Genomic DNA, 19298 nt, shown 5'->3' with positions numbered 1-19298 from the left:
CTTCCTCATCATCAGGTAGCTGGCCATCCACAACAGGTCGGTATAAGGACACCCCAAGGGAATGAAAAGGCTTTGCTCGCGAACCTCGACAACGCCGCATTGCTATGCCACCAGCCGCTCGCTAGGAGGCCAGGCCAAACCCTGTCCATATCAATAACGCTTCCGCTCCCTGCCCCGGAGATTCACCCGCCACAGACAGCATATGCTCTTCGACTCGCACCACCTCTTGACCTCGCCCACCCTCGCCTCGCCGTCGTAGCCGACGCGGGTCAGCTGTCCGCTGTTGAGCCATGCCGTCAAGTCCTCCAGAACAATGGGGTCGTACAGCAGAATCTTCTCGTGCCACGACGGATTCGCCGGGTCCGTCGTCCTCGGCGCCGTCGTCACCGCTTTTGCAATGTGCGAAAATAAGATGCGCTGTTGGTCCGTCGGCGACGTCGCGAGGCTGGTTTCCGTGTCGTCCTCCACCGACAGCGCCAGGTCGACCGCCGCCGGCGAGAAGATTGCTTCCGGCGATGAGTTGCCGTCCGAACCGGACTCGGCTTCGGAGTCTGGAATCTCCATGACGACGGCGGCAGCCTTGGGGCATCGCAATGTCCGCTGCGGCGTCCAAGGGGCATCAGCTTCCTTCTTGGGCCTGCCACGCGGCCTCTTCGGTGACGCCGTAGGCTGCGCGGACGGGGGGGGCTCCTGCGCCGCTCCGTCACTGGCACTCGTCTTTCTCGGTCGGCCACGTCGACGCTTTTCCGGAGTAGTCGCCGCCGGCGCCGGCGCTGATGCGGCACCACGCTTCGCAGGATTCGCCGTCGACGTAGACGCCGCCCTGGAACCCAGCGTCGTCCGGGGCGCTCCTTGCCAACACTGTTGCAGTAGCGCAATCATGGCCGTGCGCTTCTTGATGGGCTTGAAACCGTACCGTGCCACCTGTTTGGCAAGCTGCGCATCGGAAAGCTGTTCGTACGATGGCCGTGGCCCCGCCAGAACCGTCGTAGCCTCCAATTCTGCCTGCTCTGCCGCCGCCGCCGCCGCTTCTGCTCCCAACTTCTCCTCCTCCCCTTCCTGCGGCACATGCGCCCGCTGCCGTTCGCCCACGACATTTGCACACCCATCGTACCTCAAAGTGCCAGCGGCAAGATTGCCAACGGAAAAGTAGGAATCGTCGTCAACGACGTCCACAGCTTTGCTGGGTGTGGCGGGAAGAATGTCCGACAGGTTGACAAACGAATCATCAACTCGATCGTCGTCAACGACACGCACAGCTTTGCTCGGTGCGGCGGAAAGAATGTCCGACAGGTGGGCGAATGAATCATCGTCAACGACACACACAGCTTTGCTCGGTGCGGCGCGAAGAATGTCCGACAGGTTGACAAACGAATCATCAGCTCGGCCATCGTCAACAACGTCCACAGCTTTGCTTTGTGCGGTCGGAAGAATGTCCGACAGGTTCGCAAACGAATCGTCATCTCGGCCATCCTTTTCCGCCGGCAGGTGCGGAAGGCCGATCGTTTCCTCGGTCCCCTGAACGTAACCAAACGGGTCCTCGTCTTCGGGGACCGGCAGCCGTTGCGAGCCGTCGGCAAAGTTGCGCATCTCAGCGTCAAACAGGTCACCGTCGGCATCTCGTGCCGCTGCATCCCAAAGGCTCTGTCGATGCTCCGATGGCTCGATCGCATCGCTATTCACCGGACTCTCGAGCGTGATGCAGTCCAGCTGATTGCGCTGCCTCGAGTTGGTCTGAAATTTGCGCAACTGCGAGGGCGATTGGTCGCGCGCCAACTGGCTCGAGGTGCCGAATAGAAACTCCTGGCCCGCCACTTGCCGCAACGCCGACTCGGGAGAGAGAAGGATAGGCTTGGGCGGAGCCGGCTTTTTCTTCGACGCCTTGGAGGCTCTTTTTCGCCCTTTGCGTTTTCCCGTGTCCGTGTCGACAACCTTGGACGACTGTTGCTCGCTTTCCACCACGGCCGCAGCTTGGCTTGGTGGCCGATAAGCGGCAGTCGCAAGTCCCGTAATCGTTCGTGCTTTCTTTTTCGCCGCCTTTTGCTTTGCTGGGGATGCCAGAGCCTTTGGGCATTCCTCCATGGCCGGCTCGATCGGAACAAGCTCGATTCTCTTTCGCTTCTTGAGAAAACCAGAGGCCTCATCCGACATGGCGACAACCTCGGGGCGCGCCTCGTCGTTGCATTTGTACGCGCCTACCAAGTTTTCGAACAATTCCGCCGATCGGTTCTGGGAGCACGGTCCATCCTCCGGGCCAGGGCTGTTGGAATGAAGAATCAGCGGCACCTTGTTTGTAGGCGGGGTCCAGTCAGCACGCCGGCTCATGGCCGGCTCCAACTGTAGAGGCTCGACAGCGACGGGCTTGGTTGTCGTTGGCCTTGCCGTCTTGGCCGTCTTCGCGACCTTGGCGACCTTGGCGGCGGTTGCGGGCCGGGATTCGAAGAATTGGCTCGTCGCCTCCCCATCCCCAGTTGAATGGGATTCTTTTCCAGCATGATCATCCGTTGCTAAATCTACCTCTGGCCTCGTTTCCTCGGCTTCTTTTCGTGGCGACTTGAAATGCTTCCAACCCTCGCCGACTGTCGGCCATGGACCGGCCGACGACCGAGAGATTTCCGTCGTAGGCTGTTCGGGAGCCTTCTTGCGTTTCAAGAGCCTCTTCGATATTGGGCGTTTCGGCGTGGCATCAATAACAATTGGCTCATCGGCGTCTCCCATGGCAGTGTCGAGCACACGACGCAGGCTTGGTTTCGCCACTTCGGGGGCATACGAAGACCTCCACAAACTGCCTGCGCTCGGCGTAGCTGGACTGACATGATCCGGAACTGCCACAGATTTGCCGCGAAGAAGTAGTTGTGGACGATTCGGCCTGTTCGATGCAAGGTCCTGGACGGAAGGCAAGTCGGGTGAGGAGGAGATTGGAATGAGGGGGGGTCGACGAGAAGGGGGGGAGAGAAAGACATCAGGAGACAGCATGCCGCCGATGCCGCATATCTGAGTGCGCAGCGCACATCTCAGGCTCCTGATGGTGGGCAAAATGATTTTTCGTGTCGAAATCAGCTTGTAAGCAGCACTTCCTCGGCATCATCGACGTCAAATTGTCGCGTCCACCATTGGGGGGGGGCAAGACCTGTCACGTCAGAGGGTCAGAGGTGGAGTCGGCGACGGGACGCGGGGTCATGTGATCAGGATCACCTGACCATGAGCCCTGCCTCCCCGCGCACGAAAAATTGTCGAAATTTGTAAGGGGGGGCGGCTCTCCACCAAAAGCGTTCCGACGACTGCATCCCACGCCCGACACCACAACTCCCGCCACCGCTAGAAACACTCGTCAAAACCGCCAAGATGGAGAACGACCGTGGCGAGATCATCGATCTGTAGGGCTACCCGACGCGATATTGCGTCCCCCGTCCGCGGCGAAGGGAAATGCTTACGTGCCAACCTCGTGCAGCTACGTCCCCCGCAAGTGCAGCGCTACGAACAGAATCATCAAGGCCAAGGACCACGGCTCCGTCCAGATCTCGATCGCCAAGGTTGACGAGAACGGCCGGGCCGTTTCGGGCGAGAACCACGTTTACGCGCTCTGCGGATTTGTGCGCGCGATGGGCGAGAGCGACGATGCCGTGAACCGGCTGGCCCAGCGGGACGGTCTGCTGAAGAACGTCTGGAGCGCTCAGCGATAGATGGGTTTTGTGGGAGCGAGAGCGGAAGAGGTATTTGCATCCCAGCGGAGATTACGGCGACGTACCGGAACCGATGGGGATTCTGACCGGCGTCCAGGCATTGACTCGGGCGGGAGGATAAGCAGCATGAAGAAAAGGCATGCATGCGTGCATCTAGAGTTGGGTGCATCTAACCAATCCAATTTGAGGCGGCGTTTGGGCTCGATTCGAGACAATCCGAACTGTTCCAACCCTTTCCGGTGCCACGACGTGACGATGACGACGTGACATGAGTGAGCGCACGACGGCTAGCAAAGGCTCCAGGGCTGCCCTCCGGGCCTTGTTGGTCATGGAGTCTGGGACTACCTCGATGGTGCCCGTGCCGCAGATTGATCTTGAACGAATGGCCTTTAAAAAGCCGTGGCGGTGAAGGCTCTCGCCATGGTACAGATACGGGTCATACATGCACATGCACGAGCAAGATGCTTGCGTGCTCGAGACCAATACGGCAAGGGCTTGAATTGCACCTGAATTGGCTGGTTTCTATGGAAGCGTCGTTTGATGCAACCAGTCTGCCAGCAGCGCTCGTGGCAAACTTCCCGAAGACTATGTGCATGTGTTTGATGCAAGTGCAATTACATAGTTGCAAGCTTGGCCCTATTCCTGGTGGCATGGTGCCGTAATAATCGCTAGGCTCAGCCGGCTGGACGTGGAGATGAAAATGGCCTCCCAGCACATTTCCCAACACATTTCCCTCATCCAGATAACTCGTTGCTGCTTGTCTCATTGTTGTTGACTTAGCCTAGGCGGCATGCTGCCGGATGTTTATCGCAATGGTTGGTCACTTCCGTGACCTGAAGTGACTAAGGCGTGCCCACGCATCGTCATCATCCGCGGTGGGGACGTGATATTTTGGTCTGCAGTTGCCATACTTGATTCCATGGCATCTCAACTCCCATTCGCACCATTCGTAATCTTGGGTCATGCTGGCGAACTTCGGCAGCCACCACGGCCGAAGCCACTCGTGATTTTGGGTTTTTTTGGTTCACACACAGGCTCGACTGGAGTTGCGACGACTCCAAGGGCCAGGGATAAAAGGGACACAAGAACGGAGTACTTGCTCTCATGGTCGTAGTTGGATAATATACCCTTACTCCGTACAAGTAATATTCGTTGCAAGTAGATGATTTGGCCCACGACGCCAAGCTTTCTCAAAAGTACGGAGTAGTAGAGAGACGGAGAGACCGGGGCAGAAGCGATAACCAATTTGGCATCAACAGGAAATCCGGTGCTCCTTAATACTTTTTCTTCTCGGCAAATGTTGAAGTTTGCAAAATTTGCCTCGTGGTGGAAACTTGGTTGCAGCTACATAATGGCCAGGTGTCCACCCGACATCCAAGGCATATTCTGATAAATTTTCAGCCACGACAAGTACTTTCGTACACTTGCAGTCCATACATTCTCCGCTACCGATGCGGATAAAGTAAGCAAATCACTTACTTGCGACTTTGATGGAAGAGTCGCAGGTTGGTCGAGCCGGCTCCAACAAGCTCCTCTGCCAGGTGCGGACGGGGGGGGTGGGAGGTGGCGATTATCAAGAGTAAAGACATGCATGTGCCAGGGCCCAGAGCCAGATAGGGCCCGGGTCCGGATAGGAAGTCGAACTGCTTACAGTGCTTGCGTACATGCAGGCGCTCTCTCGATCACATACAGTACTTACCTACGGCACCATGCTTAGGTGAAGTGACAATGGCGGTGGTTGACCAGAGTGGAAGAAGATGGTGGAGACATGGTACACTCTGCTCGCGAATCCCTCTGCATACCACGCCGAGCCTTGCCGCTTGCTTTGGCGTCCAATGCTGCTTTGGCGGAGCAAGCTTGGAGGACGCACGGAGCGGCGCAGCGACCGGGTTCGTGTCGGCATTCATGGCAAGGGACCCGTTGCTCCCTCGGTAAAATGACGATAACGACGTTGCCCAGGAGAGGGCCTCCCACATGCCGAGAGGCAGGCGTCTCCGCTACCCCTTGCCCCTTGCCTCTGTGAGGCGTCGGAATTCGCAGAGGCAAAAGCAAAGGCAAAAGCGTCCGTCCCAGGGGTCCTTGCTGAGCGTTCGTCCCGTTCACCGAGGGCCATCCTCGAACCGGCACGCGCGACGTTAACACCGCTTGGTTCATCGCTTCACACGATGGCACGGCGTGCGAGGCGAGACGCATAAGGGGACGGAAGCGAGCGGCCAGGCAACGAGTCGAACGTAGGCATGCGCATGGACGGTCCAGTCCGGGTACGGCTTCTGCGTCTGATTCGGTTGCTGCGCGACGTTCATCGTTCGAACCAGCCGCCACTCTGGTTGCCGTCGTCGTTTGCTCAAACTGCGCGGCCGCAGCCAAAGGCGATTTCTTTCATCTCCGTGACGACGGCGAAGGCGCGTTTCGGCTCGCCCCCGTGCGCTCCGGATTCCCTCCTGTTGAGTCCATGGCTCTCTCGGCGGCATCGTTGGATGCACCAAACTTGCCACTCGCAGCCTATCGATCGGTCAACGGTCGGCTCGCCGGTTGCACCTCGCCATTCACGGCATTCAGCATGCAACCCATGGTGCCCACGCCACCCATTGTGCGCATGCAACCCATTGTCTCCCATTCACCCCACGCACAGTCTGGCCTGCTCCGGTTCCATTCTTTCCCGCCCATGGCATCGAACAGCATGTCACGGCCGACGGACAACGGCAGCAACGTCAGCGGCAACGGCACCAGCAGAAGCATCGGCACCAGCACCCGCACCCCGCTTCCGTCTTCTGCCTCTGCCGACCAGGTTGCACGGCCGCCGGTGCACTATCCGCCTTGTTCGTTCAAGGGCGCCGGCGACAAGGCACTCTTCTACAAGCTGCGAAGGATATACGAGGGCCACGGCGACAGCTGGGACGACGAGTCGCGCTCTGCTTGGTTCCAGATCATACCAAAGGCGAAATCGAGCCAGGCGAAGAACAAGGTGTCGAGCCACAGCGTCGCCCGGCACTTGACCGTCGAGACGGTCACCTGGGCTCACTTTTGCTTCCTCAAGGCCATCTTCAAGGAGCAGATCTTTGGCGCACACAAGACGATCAAGATCATCCAGGCAAGGTTCCCGAGCGCCAACCTGGGCTCCTACAAGTTTGACGAAAGTTTCCGGCAGCCGGTGCCGGGCGCGAGACCGGCGTCGGAGACGAGCTCGGGCGGCGCCATGGCATCGCCAACGACGGCGCCCCCGGAGGGAAGGCGTCTCTCGACGTCGCAGAGCCCTGCGGACCAGGCCGCTCCGACGCTCGAGGTCGGGCAGGACGACTCGGCGATATGCGGTGTCGGTCGGGCGAGCGAGCAGGGGGACAGGCAAGGAGCTGGCTCGGCGACGCTGGCCACGACGGCGGCGTCCGAGGTGAAGACGGAGCCGAGCGGAGAGGGTGGCGAAGAAGCCGGCTCGGCGACGTTGGCGGCGACGGCGGGATCCGAGGTGAAGACGGAGCCAAAGGGCAGCGGCGGGGAGGTGGTGTCGACTGCCAAGAGCAAGAGGAAGCGGCTTCCGGACTCGGCCATCGCTCACGTCCTCGTCGGCCGCGACGGAGGGGGCAAGAGGGCGAAGCTCGGCGGAAAGGAGTCGAAGGCGGCGGCCGACGGCGACGGCGACGAGAGGCACAAGCAGCTCAGCGACAGGCTCGCCGAGGTGACGGCCACGGTGGGCAAGCTCGAGGCCAGGGTGGCGAGGCAGAGGCGGACGATGGCGGAGCTGAAGGCGCACTGCAAACGGCTGTGGGAAAATCAGCAGCGCATCCGCAAGTGGGTGACGGCGGCGCAGCGAGACGGGGTGCCGCTGGCAGCCGACGTCTGGGCCGCCATCCGCAAGGCGCCGCCGACGAGCAACGAGGGCGGCGAAGGGACGGCGACGGCCGAGGACGTCGAGACGGCTCGGTGAAGCGGCGGGCTAGGAGGAGACGGTTCGGGCGGTGCTGGAGCGACGGGGACACGGCATCGGCGAGGACGGATCGACTGGACGACGACGACAGGACGGAGGACGAGGATGGGACGGTGACAAAGGACACATCGGGGTCATGCTTGCTGGGCTGGGCGCGGATGCACACTCGAACGGCATGTAGACGAGCAAAAGACGAGTTGACGTTTGGCGAATGGATCACTGCCGCGTACGAACAGCAGGTGAGGTTGGATGGTCGTGACGGAGGATGTCGGTTGGCCGATGACGCAAGACATGTAGAATGCACGGAGTAATCGGTACGGAATAATTAATATTCCCTACATTACTCTGGCGTACATGTGAGTACTCCGTACGGAGCAATTATTGCAGTAGTTGTACTTGTAACTACATGTGCATACAAGCGGGCATGGGACGTGAAATAAACTACAGCACTTAGGCACTCCGTTACATGTAATACAAGTACAGTATTGCACAGTAATTTATCGCTGCAAAGGATTTACCAACAGCGGAGAGATTCTCACGCGACAACGGGACGGAGGCTATTGTCCAAATGCCAACGGCACAAGGCCATTTCGCAGAAAGCCTTGAGCCAACTTCCGGCAGCGTCGCATCGACACTCGATTTTTGCTTGCGTTGCTGGCTTCGGCAGTTGGTCTCGGGTAGCGAGCCTCGATGTGACATGGCAAGGTGGTCATTAGCAAGGCACATGTACAGAAGTGTAAGCACAGGTACGTGTACTGTACAAGTACTTATATGTACACCTACAAGCACTGTACTGTACAGTACAGTACTACTTGCATGCCAGTAATTACCTAGTACTCCGTAAGTACATGACCTAGGGGTACGGAGTACAACTACAGTGATTACTCGCAGTTGTAGGCAAGTACCTTGGTAAGTTGGAGGTGCAAGGAAACTCGGGTTTTAGTAGGCCAAGCATGGACGGAATTCAGAGTACACTCACCCACTCACTGTACGAAAACACGGTATGGTCAAAATTACAACTGCAAGCACAAGTAATCCGTGCTTACTGTAAACGTGCAAGTACTGTACATGCACTCTGTGACTCCGTACTTGCTTGCGGGTGTAAGTACTTACAGTAGATGTAGGTGTAGGTGCACAGGCGCGCCAGGTGAGTGTACCAAAGTACGGACAAGAATACTTGTGTGTATGTACGGAGTACATGGAAGTAAGTACTTGCTGCCTGTGCGCTTGATTACAAGGAAATGTTCTCCGTGCTCCGCACTCTGTACTTACTCCGTACTGCACCCCGTTTCTGAATACTAAATAACAAGTACTTGCACCGTAAGTACTCCGTAGGCGCTGAAGTAAGTACACTGCACAGCGACAAAGGTAGCACGTATTTACATGGCACTCCACGTACAGTGGACAGAGTACACTAATTACTTGCACATGCTCACCTACTAGCAGTAAGTATAATGTCTGTAGAGCACTCGTTCCGCTGGTCAGTCCAGGGTTCGCCAGAACGATTGGCACATGATTGCACTTGCGGTGCCTACAATTTATTACGGCACACCTGCTCGGCACGCGTGCATTTTTGCGTCGGATGCGTTGGGGCCCTGTTTGCGAAGGCGTACGAGTAATGATGCGCCCTTGTCCCGTGCCCCCTTTGCGCAATTACTCGTAGAGAGAGCGGCCGACAAGACGAGCCGTGGGAGTCTGTTGACCAACGGGCGCGAGCAAACAGAAACCCCAATCAAGGATAAGCGCACCATCGAAACAAATCCCTTAGTGTCCGATGGCGTACCCACCTGGGTTGATTGATTCTCCATGCACACCGGCGGAAGCATGGCATGCGAATATCGAAGTAAGTATGCACAAATTGTTGCTGACGAAAGGATGCTGTACTTGTAGAAAGTACTTGCAGTATACTGTACTCCGTACACCTACTGTAAGTAAGTACTTGCATGTGCGGAGTAGGTGTACTGGTACTTGTAGATGCATTTGCACCCATCCCCAAGTACAAGCAGTACTCGTAGATGCAAGTACATGTACATGCACGGAGGGCTAACAAGTACGCCCAAGTGTACGGAGTACAGGTATTAATACAGTACGTGCTTACCCGGGCGGGCAGTGGCATCACGGGTACTCTGTACGGAGTACTTGTGCCCTACGATGTTGGACAAAACTGTTTAAGGAGGAATACTTGTACAGCACGTACAGTAATGCACGCACCAGCAAATACATGTACTGTACTGGCAACTAGTTGCAAGTACATGTACTTGCAGCACTCGCACCAACCACTGCGCATTGCCTGACCCGTTGCGGCGACATCGAGAGGGCGGGGGCGAGACCCTCCGGCGTGCGGGCATTTGAGCAAGTTTTTCAACATTCGCCGGCCTCAACTGCCCCCTGCGCGTGTGGGAGGAGGAGGTGGTGGGGGGGGGCCAATGACGGCGCCGATGGCCAGTGGAAAAAAAACATGGACCATGGACCGTGGGGGAGCGGTAACGTGTGCTGTGCCGCAGCCAGGAGGCCATGACGGAGCGCCAACGCAACCGCCGGGAGAGCTCGTTCGTTCCGTCTCCAGCACCGGCGTACTGTATGCGAGCATCGGCAGGACGGACCGGAAACGACAGCCTCGAGCCGCGTCGCGCGACGGGGGGGGGGGGGGGGGGGGGAGAAAAAGTGCCGGCGGCGGAGCGTGTGGACGAAGCGCCGGACCCGCTCCGCTCCCGGGGGCGTGGGAGGGCGGGTCGGCGCAGAGGCGCCTGCGATCTTGGCGATAAGTACCGGCAGCCGCCACCACCTCGACGGCATGCCCTCCCGTCCGTGTGCGTACTTGCAAGTCGCTGCGAGTACTTGCTTGTACTTGATGCGCTTGCAAGTACGTGCTTACTTACTGTACATGCACGTGCACGCACATGGCACTCCGTACACCCGCGGCGATACTTGCTTGTACATGCAAGTACTTGATCGCTTCAAGAACAGTAAGTAATAATACTGCACAGTAAAGAACAGTACTTAAGTACAGTAAAGAGCACGGGCGTAAACAGGTACACCTACGGTACATGCCCGTGGCAGCGCGCTCCATCGTGATGCAAAGTACCCTCGCCGTACTCTGTACTGTGCTGCCAAACACGAGCCTCCTCCGGCTCCCGTGCCATGGCATGCCGTGTCATGGCACCGGCATCCGAATTTCTTGCTCCACACAACTTCATCCTCTTGCCAGATGCCTCCGCCGCCCAAGCCAGCCTTGGCCCGCCTCGATTGGACCCGTCCCACTCGTTCATAGGCATGAATACTACTTGTACACCTTGTACACTACGACCGGCATACGGTACTGCATACGGTACTGTACATGCTGTGCTGCTGCTGCAGGTACAAGCGTACAAGGAAGTACATACTGTAAGTGCGCAAGTACAGTGCTTGAAGTCGGAGCTGTGCTCGGGTGTGCGTGCATCCATGCATGGAAAGTAAGTAGGTGTACTTGCATGGGCTCGTCCTCATGCCATGTTGATGCGAGTACCCATGGCAATGACCGACGGTAAAGCCAGTCGTGCCGCGCGCTCCCTCCATAAGTATCTGCCCGACCCGGGTCCGCCGTCCGCCTCGCCGCTCCCTCCGATTCCGCCTCTTCTCACGGCTCCCTCTCTCGTCCAGTCCCCTTCCGCTCGACCTCGCGCTCCTTTCACCCATCACCCCAAACACTGACAATCTCACACCCTGTCCCCCCTCCCCCCCCCCGGCAAGGAAAATGGTCTCCAAGCTCGTCTTTGCCGTCGCGGCGGCCCAGTGCGTCTCCGCCCACTTCGGCATCTCCTATCCCGCCTGGCGCGCCGACACCCTCACCAAGGACACCAACTACAGCCAGTGGACCTATCCCTGTAAGCCGCCCTTCCGTCGCCTCGTCCTCTCCTGCTCCCTCCCCGCCCCGAGCCGGCGAGCTCACGGCTGACGGCATCGCCCCGACGTCCAGGTGCTGGCGTCCCGTACGGTGTCGGCAACGTCACTGAGTGGCCCCTCGAGGGCGCCGCCATCAAGCTTGACCTGCACCACACCTGGACCTACGTCTTCGTCAACCTCGGCTTCGGCGAGAACGTGACCAACTTCAACGTCTCCCTGACGCCCCAGTTCCTCAACGCCACCGGCAAGGGCACGCTCTGCCTCGACAAGCTGCCCCTCCCCGCCGGCCTCGAGGACGGCAGCCTTGCCACCGTCCAGGTCGTCACCGTCGGCAACAAGGGCTCGGCCCTCTACAACTGCGCCGACGTGCGCTTCAAGAAGGACGCCAAGCCCGTCGCCGACTGCAACTCGGGCAACATCTCCGTCGTCAAGATCCAGCAGCAGACCGGCAACGCCACCGCGACCAACGCCACCGCCGGCAGCCGCCAGGCCGTGGATTCCGCCGCCGGCCTCGTCAACGTCGACACCCTCGCTCTCGGCTCCGTCGTCGGCCTCGCCTCGGCCTTTGTCCTCGGCCTCAGCCTGTAGACGGACGGCGCCTGCGCGAGCCCGTCGTGCCGCCTCGGCCGTGGACCGAGCGCGGATTCTGTCGCGGCCAAGTAGAATAAAAGAACAAGAATAAAAAAAACACAGGAAAATTCAAGCAAGCAAGGTGTCATCGACATTGAGGGAAAACCGGTAGAAAGGGGTAGGTAGAGGAAGGGAATGATTCGTTCCATCGGCTGCCATGGCTGATGACCATGATGCGACGCTAGGCAATGCCGTAAATCTCTAGTACTGTACTGTATATGCTGGGCAAAGTCGTGTAAAATAGCAATGTCCAGTCCACCGTCTCCTTCGATTGATTGATTCCACGCCGGCGACCCAAGACGCAGCCGACACCGTCCGCGCCTCCGCCCGCGGCACCCGCCAAAAGGCCATCAAACGGTACTCGAGCTCGGAGACGGAAGAACAAACCCCAAAAAAAAAAGTGTCATCGTGGTGCGGCCGCGCTCTCGACGCCGAGCTCCTGCAGCACCTTGGCCATGGTGATTCGTTGGTGCGGGTTCGGCGTCAGCATGTCCCTGACCAAGCGCTCGAGCCGGTCTCGCGTGCTCAGCTTCTCTCGTGCCTCAAACATCTCCGTCAGCCAGTCGCGCATCTGCACCACGGCCGGCTGGCCGTTGCCGTGCTGCTTGTACGGCAGCGACGGGTTGTTGATGCCCCCAATCTGCCAGTACAGCGGCTTCGCCTGGTGCCTCCGCGCGCGGCTGTCGGGAAAGGGAATCTTGCGCAGCACGTACAGCATGGTGACGCCGAGCGCCCAGACGTCCGACGGCGGGCCCCGGACCTTCTTGCCGATGAACTCGGGCGGCACGTAGTAGGGCGTGCCGCCCGTCGTCGGCGAGTTCGACGCCGGCGTCGAGAGGCCAAAGTCGCACAGGACGGCGCCCCGCTCGGGCGAGTATAGGATGTTGGCCGGCTTGACGTCGTTGTGGACGAGCCGCCGGCCGTGGACGCAGTGCAGCGCGTCGGCAATGTCCCGCAGGATGCGCGCCGCGTCCTCGCGCGTGCCGGCAAACTCGTCCGACCGGCTCCTCCACCGCGACGACGAGGCGAGGTCGGGCGCCTGCACGTGCTCCATGTAGAGCGACAGGTAGCGCGCGTCGCCGCCGTAGTAGCGCACGATGGACTTGTGCTCGAGGTCCTCCTGGCTCCGGCACTCGCGCATCCACATGTCGGCCTGCCGGATGACGTTGCGCTCGTGCGCGAGCGGCTTGTCCTGCGAGCCGGCCACCCTCGTCTTGAGCACCTTGACCGTCACGATGTTCTCGGGCACGCGCGAGTGCTGGCCGCGGAAGACGGCCGACAGCGCCGTCGTCGCGATGGGCTCCCGCTTCGTGAGCTGATACTCGTCCACCTCGCAGACGGCCGGCACGAGGATGGTGTCGCCCTGCTCGGCGTCGAGCAGCGCGTGCCCGTCGCCGGCCGACAGCTCCTTGCTCTCGCGCCCGTTGGGCATGGGGAAGACGAGCGGCTCGGCCGCCGGACGCAGGAACATGATGACGCCGTCGTCGCCGTCGTCGCCGTCGGCCTCGACGTCCGAGAGCCGACGCCTCGCCCGCTTCCCCTCGACGCCGTCCGTCAGCGACCGCTTGCCGGCCGACGGGGCCCTCGCGGACGGGCTCGCCGCCTCCGACCGCGGCGACGACTCGTGCGTCGTCGTCGGCGCCGCCGCCGGCTCGCGCACCCGCACCGGCCGCCTCTCGAGCACGCGAAAGTCGAGGACGCCGACGTCGCTGACCTTGATCCTCCACGTGCCCGGCTCGAGGAACTTGGCGAAGCCCGGGTTGACGACGTGGCCCTCGCCCGACGGCGGGCTCGCTGCCGCGTTCTGGCAGACGCTCAGCAGCCTCAGCGGCACGTCCGACTTGCTCAGGAAGACGACCTTGTCGCTCGCCGGGTCGTAGTACAGCTCGCACCACAGCGGCGGCCGCGAGGACTCGTCTCGCGACTCGCCCGGGATCCGGACGGAAAATTTAATGTCCTTGGACGTCTGCGTCACCGCCAACACCTTGTGCTCCGGCTCGTCCGACGATGCCACCTCGGCCCGGAGCGCCAGCCACTGACAGTTGTCGCTGCCCGGGCTGACGGACCGCGTGTTGTGAATCTTGGTCAGCGGCCGGACGAGGATGCGGATCCCCTGCTTGTGGTGGTGGTCCTCGACCTGCAGCACGTCGAGGGGGACCACCTCGCTGTCGGCGAGGCTGCCCGCATCCTCGACCCGGATGCCCTTGAACCGCGCGTCAATCTCCGACTGCGAGAACGGCTCCGTCCTCTCCTCCGAGACCCCTTCCGAAGCGTCGGCCATGAGACGCGGGGGAGGAGAGGATGTGCTTGGCGATGGCTGCGAGGTCGTGCCCATGCGCGCGCGCGACGTCCGCGTGCGTGGTGATGACGCAGGATCGAGATGCGAACGTGTCCGCCCGTGGCCCGTTGGCTTCTGCGCCGTGCGCTGTTGTGGTTGGTGGTGGTGGGCGGCCGCAGCCGCTGCGGACGGGCGCGGGGAGAACGCTCAGCAGCTATGGCGGGTGCTGTGGGCAGCAGGCCGCCAAGCGGCTCCAGGCGACAGACAGTGCGGGGGCGAGGGGACGGGGAACGGCGATAGTAGTAGGGGGCGAGGGGAAGGTGGGGGGCGGAAGAATGGGCAATGGGACGGACGGCTGGACGGAGGAGGAGGTTGGGCACTTTTGTGTCAGCAGATGGGCTACGTGTACAACCCAAGTACTGTACCGGTCGCGCGTCCGGGGAGATTGACAGAAGGGAATGGAACAAATTCAACTTGTCGCTGCGCCCCCGACCGACATTCGTGAGCCAGAGGTACATAAATAAGTACAGGAACCTCGGGGACTCGTCGACGTTGAGAGGAGCGTCCGGATCCCAGTCATGCGCGAGACGGTCGACGATGGCAGCCGTCGTTGACTGCTGATGGTCGAGTTGATCAGAGGATGACGAGTTGGTGGTCGGTGGCCCCAACCTCGTCCGCCGAGCATCGCAGGTCGTCTGGTCGGTCACAAGTCTTTCGAGGGAGCTCGTAGGTGCCAGGAAGCAATGTCTCCTGGTGCCTCTTGGGTCCGGCGGGAGCAGCGTGCTTGGCAGTGGCCGGCAGCAGCAGCCAGCAGCGACGGGCCGTGGGGAGGAGCCGGAAGCAAATCTTTAGCCGCCTTGTCGTCGTGGTTGGCTGTCAGATCGAACCGTGCGGTTCGCCGTGGATGACACGGTGACGGTAACGGCACACGTGCACGGAGCACGGTATTCGGTAGTAGTGCTGCACAGTGTGTCGATGCGGCGGCTCCGTTTCGCACCAGCAGGACTTTGGCCGTGCCTGGTCCACGTTACGAGCCGACGGCTGACAGGGGCGCACAGCTCCTACGTGCGTGCTGAAGAGGGCTTGTGACGCAGCCTTTCTCCCATCGTGCCGTGGCGTCTGCGCCTCGTATTTTGTGTGCCTGACCTCGGCTCCTGGTCAGCTGCTTGGTACGCACAGCGACACCTGCGAGCCCAGCGAGCAACGACCATTGTGCGTGAGAACCGACAATGATGCGTGAGAAACGATCATGGTGCGTGCGACGACCGTCGGTGAGTGAGCACCGTCAGCACCCGGAGGATCAGCGTTGACTGAGCTGACACTGCCTCGCAGAGAGCGAGAATCTGTGAAGCTGATGAGCCGGCCACTCCAGCTGGACGGTCGACCGTCGGTCGTATCTGCTCCGCTCCTGTATCTGCTCCGCTCCTGTATCTGTTGACCTTGGGAAAAGGCACATCGCTGCGGAGTATTATCGTCTTTGTTTTTTCCCCGAGGAGCATATGACCTTTCCAAACACAGAGTCAAAGGCAACCGAGCCGTGTCCATGGCGTCTGCAGTCGCTCGCTCTGGTCGCCCTTGACCGCCCTGCCTTCAACGCAGGCGTCCTCCCAGCATGACGGTATGGTGTAAATACAGTGCCAGCCGCGCGCGAGCAGCGCCAGCGCACTGCCGTTCGTGTACAAGTATGTGCACCGGGCATGTCACATTGTCATCGTGCCCGTGTACAAGTACAAGCACTCGGTACTCCGTGCAGTGCTTCGTAGTTTGCTCGCCGTGTGCCGACTGTACCTGTACAAGCTCAGCACAGCAGGAGGCTGTCCAGCATGTCGTCAGTACCGTGCGAGTCGGGTGCAGGTAATAATACCTCTTCGCACGTCGCTTTCGTGCAACCAGTGTGCCACCTTGCAGCCCAGGGTCGCGTTCTCATCGAATGCCGGTCCCACTTGCTCATGTTTCATTCGCTCCTGGCCGCAACCCACTGCCTCTGATTGGCTTGCCCGAGGGGCGGAGTAACGAGTTCCCACGGTGGCGCCCAATGAGCGACCCTCACCGCCGTTGCCTCAGGCAGCACCGCGCGCAGTACCCGACATCGCAGGGAGGTCCCGATTCTAGGTGCTAGGGCCCGATCCCCCCCCCCATTCTCGCCCTCTGCTGGTCGAGGCTTGTCGTCCACCGCCCGAGCCTACCTGCCTTCCTACTCTCCACCATCATCACCCTTCCCTTCCCACCACCGACACTTGGCCTTTCCACCAACGCTCCCCGCCCGCCATTCGTACCTTTCCCGACGACCGACGACGATATGGATGCCATCGCCTATCCGACGCTGTGAATTTGCCTTGTGCGAATTGCACACCGGGCAGCCTTGGGGACTCCCCTTGTCTGCCTTCGACACGACCTGCTCCTCTCATCATGGACGACCCGGACTGGGCCTGGCCCGCCTGGAAGTTCGGCATGAAGAGGGACGACTTGTTTTCCACCCTTCACGAACGCTACAACACATTCTCTTACGCCATCCAAGACCCCGAAGCCTTTCACCACGACGTCTACGAACTCTCCCGCCATGCCGACACGTCGGAGCAGTTCCACCGCTTGATGGCCGACCGACAGCAGCTGCGTCTCCGTGAGCTCAACGAGTCTCTGGAGACGCTGGCCGTCGAGATCATCGCCAACCCCAAGCTCATGGGCTCCGAACAGTGGCAGCACGCCATACAGATGTTCCGCACCAAGTCGTACGACTCCATCGTCCGGTACTTTGCCAGCTACCTCCCCGACGACTACCTCAACGACACTCGTTCCGCCTCCTCCCATTCCTCCTTCTCCGAGGCCGACAGCGTGAGCACGGTGAGCACAAAGGCCAGCAGCGCCCACGATGCCACCTGCTCCCACTTCCTCGACGACTTTTTCCCCATGACGGCCGAGCCGTCCTCGCTCGACGACGACGTCGGCCACGACGCGGGCCTCGACGGTCCCCTGTCGCCCCCCGACTCCGAGGCCATGGGCTCGGAGCAGGCCGCCGAGTCGCCCTCGGACGCTGGATATCACACTTATTCTGCCCCGAGCCCGCCCTCGAGGTCCATGTCATTCTCGGGCTCCGACTCGGGCCACTCGAGCTCGGAATTTCTGCGTCGCCTCGCTCTCCGTCACTGTGACGAGTCGCCATCGGACTGCGACACGATGGTGACGTCGGTCTGCGATTCTACCGAGACGCGATCTGCCTGCGACTGTGTCGAGGGCGCCGTCGATGACAAGCCTCACCATCCGTCCCACCTCGACGAGGAGGAAGAGGACGACGACGACTTCCCCCCAGCCCAATATCCCGACGACCATTTCGATTTCCCCGACGTTTGTGCCATCGGTGTTCCCAATGATACCCTAGAATCTGATACCCCAACACCGCGACAAGGACCGATGGCAAACTCATACCTCGAGCACAAATCGATGGCGAGCAGGAGCCTGCCCTCGCCCCACCGACATTCACGTTCACCCTCACCGAGATCATATTTGATGAGACGGGCCAATGGCCTGGCGCGGGAGGTGCGGAGAAGTCCGGAGGAGGCGCTGAGCAGGGTTCAGAAGCCGATGCAAGACGTGCCACGGAAAAGGCCGAGAGGGAGAAGAAGGGCTGACTAGCATGAGGCAAGCGGCTGCACATATGTGAACCTAACTGTACATAACATACCTTGTACCTTATGACTAACGATTCAGACCCTGAATTTTCGCCATGCATGCAGTGTTCCCTGCACGCTAATGTCATGCTGAAGCCGCAGTCGACGTCGTGATGATGACCACTGGCCTAAGCGAGAGCCTGGCAGTCCCCGAAGGCAAACGACTCCCGAGGTAAGTGATGCTGTCTCCAACCTGCTGTGTGTTCCGTCTACATGACCATGCTGGGACTTGACGAGATGATGAGGCTGAGCCAGTCAGCTGGTCGTGACGGGGGTGTCAATATGGTCACCAAGTTCAAAGCGAAGCCCTCCCATGCTCACCAAGACTTGAGCCCTACATTCTCTCTCATCCATTCATACGCATACGTTCTACTCTTCTCAACGTCACGACGAATGTCAAGGGACTCTGTGTATTGCCATTCGTTTTCTTCGTTTATTTTTTGGAGCTGTCGCGGTGATTTTGCCGACGAGGTGAAACCACTGTGCCTGCCTAATATCTTATCGTGCCTTCAAAGTAAGTCAAGGCGGATCAAGGTAGGTAGGTTAGGGCTGGTCAAGGGAGGTCAAGGGAGGTCAAGGTAGGTCAAGGTAGGTCAAGGTAGGTCAAGGTAGGTCAAGGTAGGCCAAGGGAGGCCAAGGTAGGCCAAGGTAAGTCAAGGTAGGTCAAGGTAGGAGGAGGTGGTCAAGATAAGTAAGTCCCCCCTCTCATGTTCGTCATAGCCTTGAGTGCATTTTCGAGGTGTTTGGTGACCTCTCAGGGTAAATACACACCTATTTTCCTCATCAATTTTCTTTGCACGTACGTGATGGTATCCCTAGACCCATTATTCGATGTATATATCCCGGCAGTCGGCTTCAGAACGTAGCGATGCAGCAGCATGATGGCACGTCCTCCGGGCACCGATCGTCCTTGTGAGTACGGCCCGAATACCGCTTGAACGGCTCCGCCCGCTCTCTCGCAGGTGCCACTCGGTGAACAACGGGAGCGGTGAGTTGGTGGGTGACAAGCATCGAACCATGCGTGCAAACTGCCGTCTTTGATGATCGTCGTTCATTCACACGCCCGAGATAAACACCGTTCACAGCGTGTATGTATCCACCAGCTCAAAACGATTCTCTCGCAGCTCCGTTCTTCCGAGGAGCAATTGACCGCCCGTGGTTGGAGGTTTCTTCCGAGACGCTGTCAAAAGATGTGTTCATAGATGGGCCGTTTCATGCATGATGATCTCAAACGCGTA

At 59.8% G+C, this 19298-nt stretch overlaps 6 protein-coding genes across 6 annotated transcripts; 4 read left to right on the top strand and 2 right to left on the bottom strand.

The window, feature by feature from the left end:
- Positions 1 to 150: 150 nt before the first annotated feature.
- DCS_04492 (uncharacterized protein) lies at positions 151 to 2976 on the bottom strand (the record flags this gene model as incomplete). Its single annotated transcript, XM_040801801.1, has 1 exon — positions 151 to 2976. One exon carries the CDS (start codon positions 2974 to 2976, stop codon positions 151 to 153), a length of 2826 nt encoding a protein of 941 aa, XP_040656834.1.
- Positions 2977 to 3345: 369 nt separating this feature from the next.
- Positions 3346 to 3683, top strand: DCS_04491 (40S ribosomal protein S21; the record flags this gene model as incomplete). Its single annotated transcript, XM_040801800.1, has 2 exons — positions 3346 to 3377; positions 3452 to 3683. The coding sequence occupies 2 exons, from the start codon at positions 3346 to 3348 to the stop codon at positions 3681 to 3683; spliced, it is 264 nt and encodes an 87-aa protein (XP_040656833.1).
- A 2243-nt stretch (positions 3684 to 5926) lies between these two features.
- Positions 5927 to 7605, top strand: DCS_04490 (uncharacterized protein; the record flags this gene model as incomplete). Its single annotated transcript, XM_040801799.1, has 2 exons — positions 5927 to 5987; positions 6047 to 7605. 2 exons carry the CDS (start codon positions 5927 to 5929, stop codon positions 7603 to 7605), a joined length of 1620 nt encoding a protein of 539 aa, XP_040656832.1.
- A 3733-nt stretch (positions 7606 to 11338) lies between these two features.
- On the top strand, positions 11339 to 12075 carry DCS_04489 (uncharacterized protein; the record flags this gene model as incomplete). The annotated part of the gene is made up of 2 exons (XM_040801798.1): positions 11339 to 11468; positions 11561 to 12075. The coding sequence occupies 2 exons, from the start codon at positions 11339 to 11341 to the stop codon at positions 12073 to 12075; spliced, it is 645 nt and encodes a 214-aa protein (XP_040656831.1).
- Positions 12076 to 12520: 445 nt separating this feature from the next.
- DCS_04488 (serine/threonine protein kinase-like protein) lies at positions 12521 to 14398 on the bottom strand (the record flags this gene model as incomplete). Its single annotated transcript, XM_040801797.1, has 1 exon — positions 12521 to 14398. The coding sequence occupies one exon, from the start codon at positions 14396 to 14398 to the stop codon at positions 12521 to 12523; it is 1878 nt and encodes a 625-aa protein (XP_040656830.1).
- A 2406-nt stretch (positions 14399 to 16804) lies between these two features.
- DCS_04487 (uncharacterized protein) lies at positions 16805 to 18174 on the top strand (the record flags this gene model as incomplete). The annotated part of the gene is made up of 2 exons (XM_040801796.1): positions 16805 to 17929; positions 18127 to 18174. 2 exons carry the CDS (start codon positions 16805 to 16807, stop codon positions 18172 to 18174), a joined length of 1173 nt encoding a protein of 390 aa, XP_040656829.1.
- Between the last annotated feature and the right edge of the window lie 1124 nt (positions 18175 to 19298).

The sequence above is a fragment of the Drechmeria coniospora genome, chromosome 02 (genome assembly GCF_001625195.1).
Source record: "Drechmeria coniospora strain ARSEF 6962 chromosome 02, whole genome shotgun sequence".
In the NCBI taxonomy this organism is placed as follows: Eukaryota; Fungi; Ascomycota; class Sordariomycetes; order Hypocreales; family Ophiocordycipitaceae; genus Drechmeria; species Drechmeria coniospora.
The sequence above is the reverse complement of the archived record's forward strand: the minus strand, read 5'-3'. Positions and strand labels throughout refer to the sequence as shown.